Source organism: Echinops telfairi, unplaced genomic scaffold (genome assembly GCF_000313985.2).
Source record: "Echinops telfairi isolate 266 unplaced genomic scaffold, ASM31398v2 ScPeMD7_7424;HRSCAF=8462, whole genome shotgun sequence".
Classification (NCBI taxonomy): Eukaryota; Metazoa; Chordata; class Mammalia; order Afrosoricida; family Tenrecidae; genus Echinops; species Echinops telfairi.
Window position 1 is genome coordinate 91379055 of NW_022111324.1, and position 17086 is coordinate 91396140.

The 17086-nt window shown below is 38.1% G+C and overlaps 1 protein-coding gene across 1 annotated transcript in view; it reads left to right on the top strand.

The window, feature by feature from the left end:
* The window catches only part of LYST (lysosomal trafficking regulator), a 258721-nt gene that overhangs the window by 225210 nt on the left and 16425 nt on the right, over positions 1 to 17086 (top strand). The window contains exons 46-49 of the mRNA XM_045298212.1: positions 3895 to 4084; positions 8566 to 8702; positions 11578 to 11676; positions 12538 to 12629. Coding sequence (XP_045154147.1) covers positions 3895 to 4084; positions 8566 to 8702; positions 11578 to 11676; positions 12538 to 12629 — 518 coding nt within the window. The remainder of the gene's footprint in view (positions 1 to 3894; positions 4085 to 8565; positions 8703 to 11577; positions 11677 to 12537; positions 12630 to 17086) is intronic.

A 17086-nucleotide genomic window follows, 5' to 3' on the forward strand; every position in this document is an offset into this window, starting at 1 on the left:
GTGATACCAACTTTTTTCATTCATTTGTTTTTTGAAAAAAAGGCTGAAAATTGCCTAGTATATTATATTTTTCTAATTGTTATAGCATGGTTCTTCTGAAGAATTTAAAGAAAAATAATTAAAAGTAAAATCATTTGATATTTTAAATTTTTTTAAAAAGTATGAATGTTCCACATTTAACATGCAATGGCCTCTGGTCCTCTCAGTGTGTTCCATAGATGAGCAATTTTCCTTCATTCAGCAAACACTTAGTGAGAACCCACTGTGTGCCAAGCAAGGTGCATGCTAAGTGCTAAGAACCCAGCGAACTTAATGTGCCTCTGGTGCCCTTGATATCTTTCCTCCTTTTACCATTATTTTGCTTTAGATGAACATTTACAAAGCACTGTATTGTCCCATTCCAGAATTCCTACACACATTGTTCAGTGTCATTGGTTGTTTCACCCCACCCCACCCTGCAATGTATCAGCACTCATCCCATTTCCTCCCTGCCTTCCTCTCCCCTGCCCTTCTTTACCTTCTCATCTTTGGTCTGGGGCCCATGCTGTCTCTTTGTCCTCATGTAGTTGATTGTTCTAAGGAGCACATCCTGTTCAGGTGTTATTGTTTATTTCATAGGCCTGTCTATCATTAGCTGAAAGGTTACTTCTGGAAGTGGCTCTATTCCAGGTTATAAGGATATTATAGAGCAGTAGGCTCGGGAGTTTCCTCAGTCTCCGTCAGTCCAATAGGTTTGATCTTTTTATGAATTTGGATTTTCTAATTTTTCTCCCATTCTAACTAGGACCTTCTATTATGTTTCTGGACAGAGCCATAAGTAGTGGTAGCTGGACACCATCTAAGCCTTCAGTCTCCGATGCACATACTTCTCAGTGTCCTCATTTGTCTTGGTCGTGTTGTACTAATTTCTCTTGCCAGCATTTGTTGTCTTCTCTTCTTCTTTTTTTAATCAGTGCCATTTTTGCTGGGATGATAGCTCATTGCAGTTTCACTTTGTAAATCTCTAATGGCTAGTAATCAAAAACATCTTTTCATAGATTTTTTAGCTGCTGGTGTGTCCTCTTTGGTAAAGTATCTATTCATGTCCTCTGCCACTTTTGTTTTAGTAGAGTCTATGTCTTATTGTTGAGGTGTTGAAGTTATATATGCATAAATATATATGCATATTTTAAAAGAGTAGGCCCTTATCCAATATATCTTTACCAAAGTATATTTCTCTGTAGGTTTTCTTTTTAGGTGAAGTGTTTTGATGAGCATACATACTTAATTTTTGGAAGTCCTGATTATGCAGTTTATCTCCTATTGTTAGTGCCCTTTTAGTTTGATAGTCACTTTATGCTATAACTTAGTACCCCCTAGCTTTGTCCCTAGGTTATCTTCCAACAACTTTATAGTTTTAGGTTTAACATTTAGGTCTTTGATCCATTTTGAGTTCATTTCTATGTATAGTGTGAAGTATGGATTCTTTCGGCAAATGGATATTTTTATGTTAGGAGTTCTTTATCCTTATGGCATCTTTCATATCTTATTTATCCATGTACATTGGATGTCATCTTGATTTCTATTTGCCATATATAAATATATGTATATGCACACACACACAGAGTTTAACGGGCTTGAAACATTTGTGGGAAAAATGGAATTTAAAGATATGAAATGTTTCCATGAATTTTTGAAGCTTGTGTGTGTGTGTGTGTGTACTTTTGAAGTTAAGTCAAGAAGTATTTCTACTAAGATTCCAGTTCATATATGTATGGCTTTATTCCCAACAAAATGTTTAAGCATGTGTCTGTAATCAGTGGATAGCAGCAAACAAATTCTCACAGTAATACATTAGTCTTATACTTGTTAGAGGACCTTCAGAAGAAAGTCTAATTAGAACAGTGGCTTCCAAGGGGATCTGCTGAACCAGTCAAATCAAGGCAGAGAAGTTAGCTAAGAAAGAATGGCAATTGTTCTGCATGGGAACTCCAAAGGGATGATCTCCATAGCGTTTCTTGAAGGACACAGCACCATTATAGGGCCTTAATAGGAAGAAGTTTTAAAAAAATTAAAAACAGAATTGGTGAGAAATAGTCCAAGAAAGTTGTGACTAGGAAATGTTTTCATCACAAAGACATACTTGCTCATTTTAAAGGGTAACAAGAGTTGTCATATGAAAATTTCATTGGGATGTGTGTTAGTCTGGGTAGACTAGAGAAACAGATCCATAAACACTCATAAGTGTATAAGAAAGCTTTATATACAAGAGCAGTTGAATATTGAGAAAACATCCCAGCCAAGTCCAGATAAAGTCCGTAAGTCCAATACCAATCTATAAAGTCCTCTTTAGACCCCCGAAACACATGCAGTGAAACAATGCAGGAAGATCACAGGCCAGTGGGTGGGAAGTCTTGTGGATCCCAGTGGCATTGTAAGTGTTTCAGCACTGGCAGGTCTCTCCACGAGGCTTCTTCAGCTCCAGAGGTCTGGCTCCATCTCTCTATGTGCCTTCTCCATAGGGATGTCTCGCAGGGAGTGAGCGTGTGTCCCGCCTCCAGCAATATATCTCCTTAGTGCCTCCAAGTGAGGTCATCAAGCTGCGATCTGATTGACAGGCGAAACTCTACCCCTTCACTTTTAATCCTCAAATTGACACCAGATTATGTAACTACTACAGTGTCCCTCATCCCATTCACTCTGCAACCCTGATCTTGCCCCTTCAGATTTATTTTTGTTCATGAAACTCAAAGAACATTGAAAAGGAACATGTTTTAAGTCACTCAAAAATGCCAAAACTGCCATGTGACATGGTGTGAATCGAAGAATGTAAAATTCTTTAGGGAAGGGTTAGAGAGCTGGAACCACCACCTTCAGAAGTGTATAAACCTAGATGGAGAACATGTCAAGAAACAATAGCCACACATTTTGATATTTTTTTGTTTAATAAATGTTCCTGTTATTTTTTAGCAATACTGTTTTTTACTTAACTTCATATCTATGTGTGGGTATGTATGTGTGTACTTAATTTGAGGAGCCCTCGTAGTTACATAGTGGTTACTCATTTTGGCTGCTAAACGCAGTCACCAGTTCAAGACCTCCAGCCGCCCTCCTGGGAAGAAAGATAGGGCTTTTCACTCCCGTAAAGAGTCACAGTCTTGGAAACCCACTGGTTTCCATTCTATTCTATACATAGACATGATAGATGCTTTAAACGTACTTTAAAAATGGAATTTAAAGATTAAAAAATAATGGAATTTACTATGAATGTTTGAAGCATGTGGGAGGGGGTGGGGGGTGGGTTGCCCAAGTACCACTATGATTAAAATACAGATCTTCTAACCAAAATGATGGCAGTTCAAAATCATCAGCTGCTCCATGGGAGAAAGGACATGGTAATCTGCTCCTATAAAGATTACAGCTTAGGAAACCCATGGAGCAGTTCTCCTCTGTCCTGAGTTGGAATTGACTCAACAGCAAACAGCTCCCTGCTACCCTCCTCTCCCCTTTCATCGCTCCCACCTCCCCTTCCTCTCTTTCTCTTGGATAGATAGTCCTGTTAAACTGTCAAATCATAATCCTCCTTTAGTTATCAACTTTCAAGTAGGTGTTACAGCAAGGTTGAAAGAAATGTTTTTGTTACAATCCATTCAAATTTTAAGCAGCTTTTTTTCATTTTTAATAAAATATTTTCATGTAAGCTAGGCTAGAGCCACAGAATTAAAACCAAATAGGGAGTACATATTTTTATATCGTAAGCATAGAGAAGTAAAGAAAGTATAAAGCAATTCTTGACCTCAAAGAGTTTATAATCAGATTAGTGTGTCTTAACCTTGCTTAGTATTTTTATTTAAAATAGCATCACTTTACTACTTTTTTTAAAACCTTGTTTCTTGTTATTTTCCTTGGTTTTAGAGTCCTTTGTCATGGATAAAAGGATTGAAGTGGGGGGAGTATGTCGGCTCCCCAAGTGCTCCAGTGCCTGTGGTCTGTTTCAGCCAACCACATGGAGAGAGATTTGGCTCTCTGCAGGCTCTGCCCACCAGAGCTATCTGTGGCTTGTCTAGAAATTTCTGTCTTCTGATGACATACAGCAAAGAACAAGGTAAAATAAAAGTGTAAAGAAAATCATACTGAGTATATCTTTCATGAGATTTGAATGTTTCAACCTTATCTGTGTTGTTTTCTTTTATTTGTAATGTTTTCTAAGTCCTACATGAGAATATCTGCTCAGATTATGCTTATTTGATGCACTGTTGGAATTTATGTAAGAATGAATGTAGCACCGTTTGAAATAAGTCATGTTTAACAGACACAAGAATGAATGGTTACGCTCCCAGAAGAAAAGCATTATCATTTCAGTAGACATTTATCCTTTACCTTGAGGGCCTGCAGCTATAAAACAACAAATCCAAGGTAGAGGCATGGGATAAAACAAACAGAAACAAGGGGGTCAAGATAGCCTTGAAAGTACAAGGTGGTAAAAATGAAATTAAAAGATAACTGCAGGTTTTTCACAAACATTTTGGAGCCCCTTGTAGGCTTTTAAAGACATATACACCTAAAGATCAGTTCTTTGGTGACTCCTCCAGTGCTACAGAGGCCCTGTTCACATTTCTAAATGACAGTCCCTCGAAATGATGCTTCTGATGAGTCAAGTTGCTTGAAAATTTGCCTCCAAGCCAGCTTGTGGACTGGAAGCTTCTAGCAGTACATTCTACATGTACTTTTTATCACATTCCTGAGGTCCAGGAAGCCTTCTGCCAGCATTGCAACACAAGGCTGCTTACAACATCAGTCCCCTAAAGGAATTAAGTGTGCTAATGGGGCACCCTCATGGCTATCGTGCAACAATTGATTGCTTTTATAGTTGTTCGGAACAAGAAAGGATGAATAACATTTCATCTAAGCTTAGTTAGGTAAGATCAGGTCACATCTGTTGAATTGTAATTATTGTGCTATCAGTGGTTTTTTCCCCCCCTCATCAGTATTTTACCATGAGTTGTAAGACATATCTAGATAGTTTACTACTATAACTTAAAATACCAAAGCTTGTGAATGATTTACCTTTTAACAAAACTTAGAGTAGATTGAGGCTAAAGATTAGAATAGTTTGAGGCTTATCTGTATCAAGTAGAAGAGCTTGTGTTATTATTTAGCATTATGGGGCTTATACATTATATAATTTTCAAACTATCTTATTTATGCTACTACAATCAAAGTCCTTAGTGTGCCCTTAATAACTGTATGGATTTCAAATTACACTTTACTTTCTTGAAAAATGCCTTTGGAGTTTAAAAAAAACCTAGATAGGTACTAAGACGACTTTTAATATGATGATTATGACTTTGCCTGAATTTGTATCCCAACTCTGTGACCTTGGGAGAGTCACTTAACTGTCCCAATCCTGACTTTTGACCCGTAAAATGGGAATCATCATAAGACTTGACCTCAGAGTAATTTATTATGAGGATTAAGTGAAATAATATATAGAAATGCATAAGACAGTGCTTGGCTCAATCTCAGTGCTAAATAAATGCCCAATAAAACTATAAGCACCTTGGGGCCAGGACCTAGGACAGTGTTGTGCACTGCATGCACCAGTGTCTAGCAGTTTCCACGGGCATTCTGCAAGGTGGTGAATGATCAAGAGTGCAACATGCAGGTGAAAGTTATGTGCGAACACCTGGAAAGTCTTACGTTTATTGTTTTAGAAGACAACTAGGTTAATTGTTAATTATACATGTATAATACAATATAGCAGCTACACTGAGATGTTTTAATTATCTTAAGTTCACTATGGGCCAATTACTTGAGAACTGTACCTCAGGTAATTCCCACAATATAGTCACTTGGGTCCTACTTGAGATATATTGCATCAGAGCTTTTGAGACCTGAGTCCAAGCCTACGCATGTTGGAAAAGCAATTTTGTTTCAAACTTTTATTTAAGATTCATTGTTTTAATAACTATTACCCAGTCCATTTGAACTCCTGGTGAACCCATGTGTATCAGACTAGAACTGTGGTTCACAGGAGTTTTCAGGAGCTGATACGTGGGCCTTTGTTCTGATGTGGCTCTGATTGTACTTAAGCTGCACCTATTGGTTAGCACCTGAGCATGTTAAACATTTACTCCACCCAGGAATTCCACCATTCTAATAAATAAAGGAAAAGTTTACTTTTCTGTAAAAAAGATCGTGCACCTTGTATTGTTGGAAATTGAGGAACCTATTAAATATACTTGGTCCTCTGAGCACTTGGCTCATAGAACCACCTGCAGTATGCTAGGCACTACGGTAGATTTTGAAAAGCCCCAAGATCTATAGTACTTGGTTCATTCCCCTCACTCCAAGCCCACTGCCATTGAGTTAATTCCAACTCTACAACCCTGTCAGAGAGAGTACAACAGTCCCTTTGGGCTTCTGAGGCTGTAAATAGTTACAGGAGCAGAAAGCTTCATCTTTATACCTCAAAACACCTGATGGTTTTGAACGGCTGACCTTGCAATTAGCAGCCTCGTTCACAACCTGCTGCACCACCAGGGCTCACGTTTCAAACTGCCAGCCATTCTGTAGAAGAAACACGCAGCAGCTTCCTGAAAGACTTACAGCCTGGGAGACTACATGGGGCAGTTCTACTGTACTTGTGCTCTGTGTAAAAATTAACTTGACAACAGCTGGTTGGGTTTGGTTGCTGCTATGTTTACCAAGTATATTCTAATTCCTTTGTTATTAAGCTGGTGTCAACAAGTGGAAATTATACTCAACAGAGCAAAAAGAAATTATGCATTTTGGCATTAATGTATTATTGTCTTACTAAAAAATCGTGTGTTATACTCATCTACATGCTGAGTATATTGTTAGTTACTAGATTAAATAATGTACATTCTCTTTCCTTTAGGAACTTAAAGCAGTCTAAATTCCAAGGGCAGTACCTCATTCATATCATTTTGCTGCGTTCAACACACCAACATGCATACACTGAGAATGGCATAGACAAGTATGTCACCATTGCCAGATTTTATGCCCCAGGGCATAGTATTATTTATTATCTTAATCTATTATTAACTGGGAGTTAATACATATGCCACATCATTCCATAGTTCAGTTCACGTCAAGCAGTGAACTTGCCCCAACCCCCACTGCACCCACCCCCTACCCAACCCCTGAGACCCTTATTCTACTTGCTGTCCCATAGGTTCATCAATCCTGGGTTTCTTATGCCGAAAAGCATATAACACCACTTCAAAAGGGTGACCCCAATGACATAGCACCTCTGAGATAAGCCATAATATGAACAAAGAAAATGTTGGAAACAGATCAGGTCCAGCGTGCATCAGAGGGGGTATCAACTGACAGCGTTTTAACTGTTCAAGTCCAGTGTGTCCCGCTGATCTGCTGTACGCCTCTCTCCAGTGCACTCTGTGGAGTAACCACTTTCCTCCCCTCCCTCATTGTAGAGAAAGGGAGGTCACTGGAGGCCCATTTCCTGTGCAGCTTCCACAGATTTATCTTGGGCTCCCAATGTCATCCATAGCCTTCTGAAAACCAGATTCTCGCATTTAAGGCTCTTAGACTAATCCCTCATTCAATTTCTGATTATATGATTTACAACCCTTCAGTGACTGAGGATGGTGTGCTTCTTCCATGTGGACTTAGTTGGCATCTCACTTGGATGGCTGCTTGTTTGGAGACAGAACTTTAAGACTCCAGACCCTACTTTATCTGATAGCTGGGCACCATCTAATTTCTTCAGCACATTTTGCTATAGCACCCCTATCTTCTGTGTTCCCTTCTTTAGGGCAAGTATCAAGCAGGGCCATGATGTAAGAACAAATTGTTCTTAAATTGGAGTTAGGATTTAGTGTGAATCCAAAGCCCATTGCTGAATATGTGAGATTTCTTTCTTTCTTCCTCTTTTTTTCTTTTATTTGCCTTTGGCTCCATTCAAACCTCCTTGTTAATTTAAGGTAGAGAGTCTTATCGATCATCCCCCTGGGGCATCACAATCTTATCTGTGATTAGCCCCTGGTACTAATTTTTTAAAGTCCTGTTGAGAGAAGGATATTGATTGGGTCAGTAAAAGAAATTGAGAGAGAGGGAGAGATAATGACAGAAGCTTGTCTTGTCAAATAAGGTCTCCATACAACGTCCTTGCAGTTGACAGGATTAATTACCCATTCTCAGGGCAAGTGTTACTTCTGCCCTAGCAATATCTCTCTTTAGCTTTAAACTATTTGTACGGATTATTCAGCAGGGGGCATCTAGAATAGTTATTTAAGCAGTAACTAATTCATGTTTCATTTTTAAAAGAAATGATAGGGTACTTTGACTAGCATCTTTTTAAAGAATTTCTTAACAAATTTTAGGTCTACATCAAGTAAATACCAGCCAAAAATACCTTGAGTGAAAAATAATAATAATCAGTAACAACCTTAGAATCCTGTTAATGTTACAGGAATATAAAATGAGCTGCATTTGAATGGAATTGTGTTCTACTATATAAACTTCAACCTTCAATCTTCTACTCATTAAGCTATCAAAAAATAATGAAGCAGTAACAATCTGATACTTTTATTTCTTGAGGTGTGAGAAGCATGAACAGTACTGACATTCAGTGGTCAGCCATCCTGAGCTGGGGGTATGCCGATAACATTCTAAGATTGAAGAGTAAACAAAGTGAGCCTCCAATAAACTTTATACAGAGTTCACAACAGTACCAGGTGAGCTTTTGTATTTTTATAATCATTAAATATAATGCTTACAAAGGGAGTCAAACTCGTAGTATCTCGTTGTTAATATCTTGCATGAAGTCTAATCCAACAAACGGGTGGTGTGGGCTGTGTGCTTCATTTATGGTGCTGGCCCGACTCCTCGCTGCCGCTGCGGTGAGTAGGTCACAGGCTGTTTTCTCTCTTGTCTCACCGAGAGGGCTTCACATGACCTCTTCATGTCAGCTAACGCCCGACACTTCAGCAACCTCGGCTTCCTTTCTTCTCACTGTCTATTTACCGCAGGTTCGCTGGGTCATTTCTGTAACTACCTTGTATACCTGATTCACACTAAATGAGCCAGATCAAGCATAATGATATAGTTGAAGGAATATTAAGCTTAAAGCCTTCTGATTTGAATTATGTCTTTTATCTTGATATTTACTAATTATGTTATCTTGGACATGTAACTGGATATTGCAAACTTGAGTTTCTTTATCTTTAAAAGGGAAGTAATAGTATCACACTACTCATAAGAATATTGTAAATTTTTTCCAATTTTTGTGAATATCCTTTGTAAAATATGAAATATAGTACTGCTAAGCTTTCACAGGCTCTCGATTGTATGCAAAGAACCCTCCTGGCACAGTGGTTGAACTCTGCAGCTCACTGAGAGGTCGGCTACTCTGCAGGAGGAAGCTGTAAAGCGCTGCAGCCTTGGAAACTCTATGGACAGCACTACTCTATCTTATAGGGTTGCTCAGAGTCAGAGTCAACTCAAGAACAGAAAACAGATTGTATGCAACATGTGTTTTTTCTCTGACTTCTATTGAAAGCCGTTTTTAATCCTTTTTTCCCCTCTACTTCTACTACATGCAGTCAATACCTGTGTCCTAAAATGGACTCCTGTTCCTGCGCACTTTAGGGAGAGAGTAAACTACTATGGAGAAACTTTTGGCAGTGAAAGAAAGAACAGTGACTTCTTTTCTTAACCCTCAAAATACCGGAATCATAACCAATCGTTATCTGGCTCCACAGGACACTTTTAATTTTTTTCATTTTAAAATCATTTTACCAGTGACTTATAGGAATAACAATAAAAGGATGGTGGAAAACAGCCTCGTGTGGTATACACATATCATAGATGATAAAAGAATACTTTCATAGACCCTGTACTAAAATAAGATCATCCGGATTCTCGTAGCAAAATAGTGTGTGATAGGGTACTTGGTGTCAAATGACTAACTGGATGAGGATGCTATATTTCATTTTCATCCATAGAAATAGATTCTCCCCTTAATTCTTGGGTGTGAGAAAATTCATCTAGAACGTCATCATATGGAGACAGTTTGAGATTTCACTTATATAATCACTTTCATCATCATGATTAGAGTCTATAGTCCTATGTTGTCTTTACATGCATCTTCTGGTGTGTTTCATAATTGTGAGACTGTTCATTTTTCTTTCGTGATATTTTTAAGAATTAAAGATTTTGAAATATCAGCTGAGTTTTCAATGAAAACTAAAAGCAGAATAGTGTCTTTAGTCTTCTTTTATATATTCTTGAAAAATAAGGCCATACATTGGACAATGAGATAAGAAAATAGAAAGATGACAGTTTGCCTAATATATTATATCCTTCTGGGAGACTCTTATCATTTATTCCATTTTCTTTTGTTCTTTGGAAAACCTATAAGGAAAAATAAAAGTTGTAAAATATCAATCCTTATAAATAGAACAGAGGCCTAGTGATGATATCAGGTAAGCATTGGACTGCTAAACACATCAGCAGCAGTTCAAACCCACTAGCCACTCTATAGATGTAGGTAAGGCGATCTGTTCCCATAAGGACTTTTACAGCCGCAGAAACCCTACGTGAAGTCCCTGTTAGTCAGAATCTATTCAATGGCAGGGCATAGGTATAAACAGAACCTAACAAAGAAAATCAGAACTAAAATTTGATCCAAAATTAAATCTTGATGGTATATTGAGAGTTTCAAGGAACCAGGATACATGAGAGTCATTCTCTCATCGAACACATTTGTAGATGAGGTAAAAATATCAGCAAAAGATGCTAGGACACTTTGAAACTATAAGAGAGAGGACAAGGATTTTTAGGAATTGGGAGGATGAGGCAGAGCTGCCCTTAATCAGAGGAAACACTTCCTCTTTTTAATCAGGAGGAGACACAAAGACATGTTGAAATGCAAACAAGAGAAGAAAGAGCCCATGGACAATGGCCGGTCATCTGCCTGGTTAAGTGAGGTGACTGTGGGAACAGCTGCTGTGAGCAGTAGCAGTGGCCCTGTGTGTCAGCTAGTGCCCAAAAGAAGACCTGTCAAGAAGTGTGGGTAACTAACATGGCCTGCACAGCCCACAGTTTTCCATGCCCAGGGTTCCAACGGGGCTTCGCAGCAAAGGAAGAATCTCAAGGGGTTTTTCCCTTCACGTTGGTCTTTCCTTCTGCTCCTACATAACAGTCTTAAACACTTTTAAAAGCAAAAGCTCTATCGACCCGCTCTCCTCACCAGGAAAGAGAAAAATAAATAAAAATTTAAAGACAGATAAATGTTTAACAATATATCGACTCAAGAATTTGTTAAATTTCTGAGGAGCAAATTGGTCACCTGTTTATTATATACAGAGAAATGTAAAATCATTGACTGTGTTAGAGTACATTGCAAATTTTAAAACTGTTTAGACATCTGGTGTAAAGTTATACAATACTTTGTGATTTTACTTATGTATCTGACACCATTCTGATAATTTCAAGTAAAAATATTTACCTTAGATTTCGCAATTATATATTTTTATGTAATTGTCATAAAAATGAAGTATTTCTCATACATTTAACACACAAGAATCTTCAACTTGTCCTTTTCCAAAGGTGACTAGTTGTGCCTGGGTCCCTGACAGTTGTCAGCTGTTCACTGGGAGCAGATGTGGCGTCATCACAGCCTACACAAACAGACTCACTAGCAGCACGGTAGGCCCTGTACTTTCTATGTGTGTGTGTGGGGGGGGGGGGGCCCAACACCATGTGCTTCTTCCGGCAGCTGGTTCAGGGATGTTTTATAGACAGGGCGGGGCGGGGGGGCGTGTGTGTGTGTGTGGGGGGGGGGGGGCCTTCTAATTGAAGGAAAAACTCCTTTATAAAGTATGATTCGTTAGTTATAAAATGAACTTTAAAGATAAGTATTTTATGCTTTCATCTGTTCCCCCTACGTTAGCTCTTAAAATGTAAAAAGTCACATATGTAACCCTTCAGTTTGGTTTATTAGGATCCTGATAAACTCTGAGAGTAATTATAAGGGTCTTATTTTTTTGTTTCAGAAATAGTGTTTTGAATGGCGATCTGGTTTATATTTTGACTCTTGAATGCTTAGGAATATGCCACAAGAGTAGCTAATTTGAAAACTTATAAACCCTAATGTTCTGTGTTTTACGCTCTTTTAGCATGTTAAATCTCCCTGGTCATGACTTTCAGAACTTAAAGAAGGTTTTGCTTTGTTTCTAAGACAATGAGTGAACTTCGTGGACTTTAGAATTAAATCATAAAGTAATATAGTAGAGATAAGATATTAATTAATGCTTCTTTTTATTGTCTTTTATTTTTTGAATCAACTACTTCAATAGCCTATGGTGCAGTTGAAGATAAATGACATACTTAGAATGATAACTGAGTAATCATCATTCTAATCTTTTATATTTGTTATTTTTTTCTCTAATATTATTTTCTCTATTATATTGATGAAATATATTTTGTTGCGTAAAATCTATGTTCCTAGTATAGAATAACTCCCAGGCTCTTTTCTGTTTTTTCTTTTCCCTTTTTTTTTTAATCCAGGATTATTCCTTTTTAAACCTTTGCCACAGGTTTAAAAGCCATGATACCTGGGGTACAAATGAGATCATAGTCTTGTTTCTGTCTCCAGCTGAGTAACAAGAGGCAAGTTAGTGCAGAAGACCGCAGACCATGAAGTGTGCGCTCTGAGGAGGACTCACAGGGAAGCCAGGAGAGCACAGAGAAGGGCATACTGCATATCAGAAGCCCTAGGATGTCACACTCAAGCTGGCTCTTTAAGGACCAGTTGATGAATTTACTAGAGAGAGAAAGAACGTTTCAGACAGAGGGAACAAGAGTTTTAAGAAGTTTAATAAACCTATAAAAAGGCATGGAATCAAAAGGATATTGTGGATAATTTTATATGATGAGTATAGCATATGAGGGAGAAATGGTAAAAACAAAGCATGGAAAGTAAACAGAATACCATTTATAGAGGTTTAAATACAGGCATGTACATATGTAAATATATTTACATATAACAATAGGGAACTAGGTCTATGTATATATATTTATATGTTAATTATTAAGGTAGCAGATGGACATTGGCCTCTACTCAAGTACTCCCTCAACATAAGAACACTTTGTTCTAATCACCCAGCATTCTATGATGTTCACTTTCCCAATACAATCACTGAAGACAAAATGGGTGCATAAGCAAATGTGGTAAAGAAAGCTAATGGTGCCCAGCTATCAAAAGTGATAGCGTCTGGAGTCTTAAAGGCTTGAAGATAGACAAGCAGTCATCTAACTGAGAAGCAACAAAACCCACATGGAAGAAGCACATCAGCCTATGTGATCATGAAGTGTCTATGGGATCAGGTATCAGGCAGGCATCAAAGACCCAGAACAAAAAATCATATCAATGTGAATGAGGGGGAGGGCGGAGTAGAGATCCAAAGCCCATCTGTAGACAAGTGGACATCCCCTCACAGAAGGGTAACAAGTAATTGCTGAGCCAGTCAGGGTGCAGTATGAAACATACAACTTTCCTCTAGTTCTTTAATACTCCCCCCCCCCATTATCATGAACCCAATTCTACCTTACAAATTTGTCTAGACCAGAGGATGTACACTGGTACAGATAAGAGCTCACAACACAGGGAATCCAGAACAGGTAAACCCCTCAGGACCAATATGAGAGCAGTGATACCAGGAGGGTAAGTGTAAGGTGGGGGAACAAAGTGAGAACCGATCCCAGTGATCTACATATAACCCCTTCCTAGGGGGATGGACAACAGAAAAGTGGGTATATAAATTATCAAGGGTTCATGGGGGAGAGATGGTGGGGAGTGGAGAAAGTGAGCTGATACCAAGGGCTCAAGTAGAAAGAAAATGTTTTGAAAATAATGATGGCAAGATATGTATAAATGTGCTTGACACATGAATGGATAAATTGTGATAAGAACTGTAAGAGCCCCAATAAAATGATTTTTTTAAGTAGAATACTGTAAGGTTTTTACATGCCATAATGAAACGAGAAGGGAAAAAAACCCCCCACTGCCATCGATTCGAGTCTGTCCCATCGTTCTGAGACTGTGTCTTTACGGGAGCAGACAGCCTCATCTTTCTTCCCTGGAGCACTGATCTTGCGGTTAGCAACCCAGTGCCTCGTCCACAGTATCACTAGACCTCCTTACAATAAAATAAACACCAAGAAATCTAGTCAGAGGAGTGGAATAACTGTTAGAAGTCAGCTTTTTTCATTCTCAAAAACCTAAACTGAGTGTTACTTTTTTATCAGCTTTACTATGCATCACTGCCATTACATTTCTCCTTCTGAGCTCCCCTTCCATTTCATTTAAGGAGCCCTGTTGATCGAAGGGTTACATATTGGACAGAGCTAACTGCAGTTTTAAACCACCAGCCAATCCTCGGGAGAAAGATGAGGCTTTCTGCTCCCGTAAACAGTTGCTGTCTTCGAACCCCACAGGAGATGGTCTATCCTGTCCTCTCACTATGAATAGACTTCATGGCAGTGAGTTTGGTTTGGTTGGTTAGATCCATTTTATTTACCCCACAAATGGATTCTAATCACTGCTGGTAGCTGATTAGGTAATGCAGTTCTCTGCTTGTATGCTCAGATCACTTTGCACCATGACAAAGATACCTTTTAACAAACTGGCTTCATCAGGTGCTTTTTATTTCATCTTGCTTTTCCTAATGTTTTGAACAGCTTTGTTCTTAATTTTCCTAACTTCAGATCTCCCTACAAGTTTTAATTGTGTAATAAGACAGTAAACAATATCTGTATTTTTTTTTAAAGAAGATTGGGCTGTCTTTAAAGGAGCAACTGCACACAGAATAGTTTTGAACATAGCAGATCAAGGTTGTAGCTTTTATGACTTGAATACAAGACATGTACATGTGTATACTTGTAACGATTTGTGTTACCTACCTTTCCTCAGATTTGTGTTTGCCTGTAATAGATTTTTCACTTTATTGTGTTTTTTTCTCCTAAGTATTAAGTAATCAGGTCATGAAATTAACAGTTACTATTTAAAAATGTATTACTCACTAGCTTTCATGGTTGGTGCTTAAATTTGAATACGAGTTGTATTGATTGGATTTCCTTGAACGTGGATAGATCCTATCACTGCACTGTACTTCAAGATAGACCTTGAGGTATCCTTTTTGACAATGACTGCAATGGCATTCCTCTTGATTGGGCCATTCCTGATTAGTTAGTAAACCATATGACTTTCTGATTCAGAATGGCCACTGTCAGTCTGTTTCAGCTCTCATGAATACCTCAGGTATCAAACTCTACGCATCCAGTTTCAAGCATAGGAACAATTGCAGGATCGGGCAGTGCTTCATTCTGTTGTACCTAAAGTACCTGTAGGTCGGCACTGACGTGATGGCACTAATGACGACAACATTTAAACGGTATCAAAAAGATACTTTAGATATGTGGTCTTATTTGAAGTGTGATTTGAGGGCAGGTTATTTCAGGTTTGTAGTTGCCATTGTACTTGTCATTGCATTATTGACACTCTTTCGTAAAGGTCATCTCACTGTTTTTGGTGTCCATAAAGCAGCAGTTGTGATACTGTGCCCTTAAGACCAGCAGAAAGCCCTTCATGTTCACTGGTTTCTGTTCAGTTTTCTGAACCCACTAAGTGCCATGGTTTTAAAGTAAATCATATTCTCTTTTAGGTTGACTTTAGTACAAAGAGTAGACAAGTTCTAAAAGTACCACGTAGGATGAAACCAAAATAATTGTTACATGAAAATATTTGTGAAAGAATCTTATGAAATACCTTTCTTAGATAGTAAAGCATATCTAACTTTGAGTACTATAATTTCTTCGCCAATTTTGATGCTTTTATGTCCATTTCTTGCCTTGCTGTTCTAGTTGTCTCCCAGTACATAAAGGCATCCTTATCTCATTCCCATTTGCAAGCAAAATGCTTTCAATCCCTAATGACAATAATATTATTTGTTGGTTTTGTGGTTATGTCCTTGATTATGTTGAGGAAGTTCAATTACTGTTTTGTTAAATATTTTTATTTGGAATGGGTATTGGATTTCATCAAATACCTTTTTTTTTTTTTGGTCAGTGGTCTGTTCCACAGCCAGCTCCTGGCCTGGATTTTGCTGCTGATATTGAGCTTCTCCATCAGCTCTTCCCACAGATGTAGTCAATTTGATTTCTGTGTATTCAAGCTGGAGAAGTCCTTGTCTATAGTCTCAGTTTGTGTTGTTGGGAACAAAAGGCATTTTTTATGGCAAGTCATTGGTTGGTCTTGCAAAATTCCATCCTGTGATCCAGATTCATTTCTATCACCAAGGCTGTGTTTTCTATCACTGTTCCTTCCAACGACCAGTAATTATCAATGGATCTTGATTGCATGTTTCATCAATTTCTGACTGCAGACCGTGGTAGAATTCTTCAATTTCTTCATCGCCAGCTTTGGTGCTTGGTACATAAATTTGAATAATGGTTGTATTTATTGTATTTACTTGAATGCAAACAGATATCCTTATATCAAAGTCAGCATTGTTCTTCAAGATAGATCTTGAAATGTCCTTTTGATGATGAATGCAATCTCACTCCTCTTGCTTGTGTTATTCCCAGCATAGTAAGCCGTATGATTTTCCGATTCAAAGTGACCAGTACCAATCTATTTCAGCTCACTAGTACCTAGGATATTGATATTTCTATGTTCCATTTTAATTTTGATGACTTCCAATTTTCCTGGATTCATACTCCATACATTATAAGGTCATATTATTAATTGAGGTTTACAACTGTTTCTTGTTTTGAGTAATGCCCCATCAGCAAATGAAGACCCGAAGGCTTTCCTCCCCCAGACTTTTCTCCGTTCTTGTCATTATGATGCACTTTATTTTGAAACCTCTGCTCCTTCTCAATTATATTTTGAATTCCTTCTAACTCGCAGGACTCATCCTCTGGCACTACTTCTGAAAATGTTCTACTTCATAAGAACTTCAGTGTCTTGACAGTGGTTCAATTCTATGCACAGGGTTTTCAGAGGCAACCCTTCAAAAGCCGTTTCCTTCTTCATAACTACACTGAAACCTGTTAA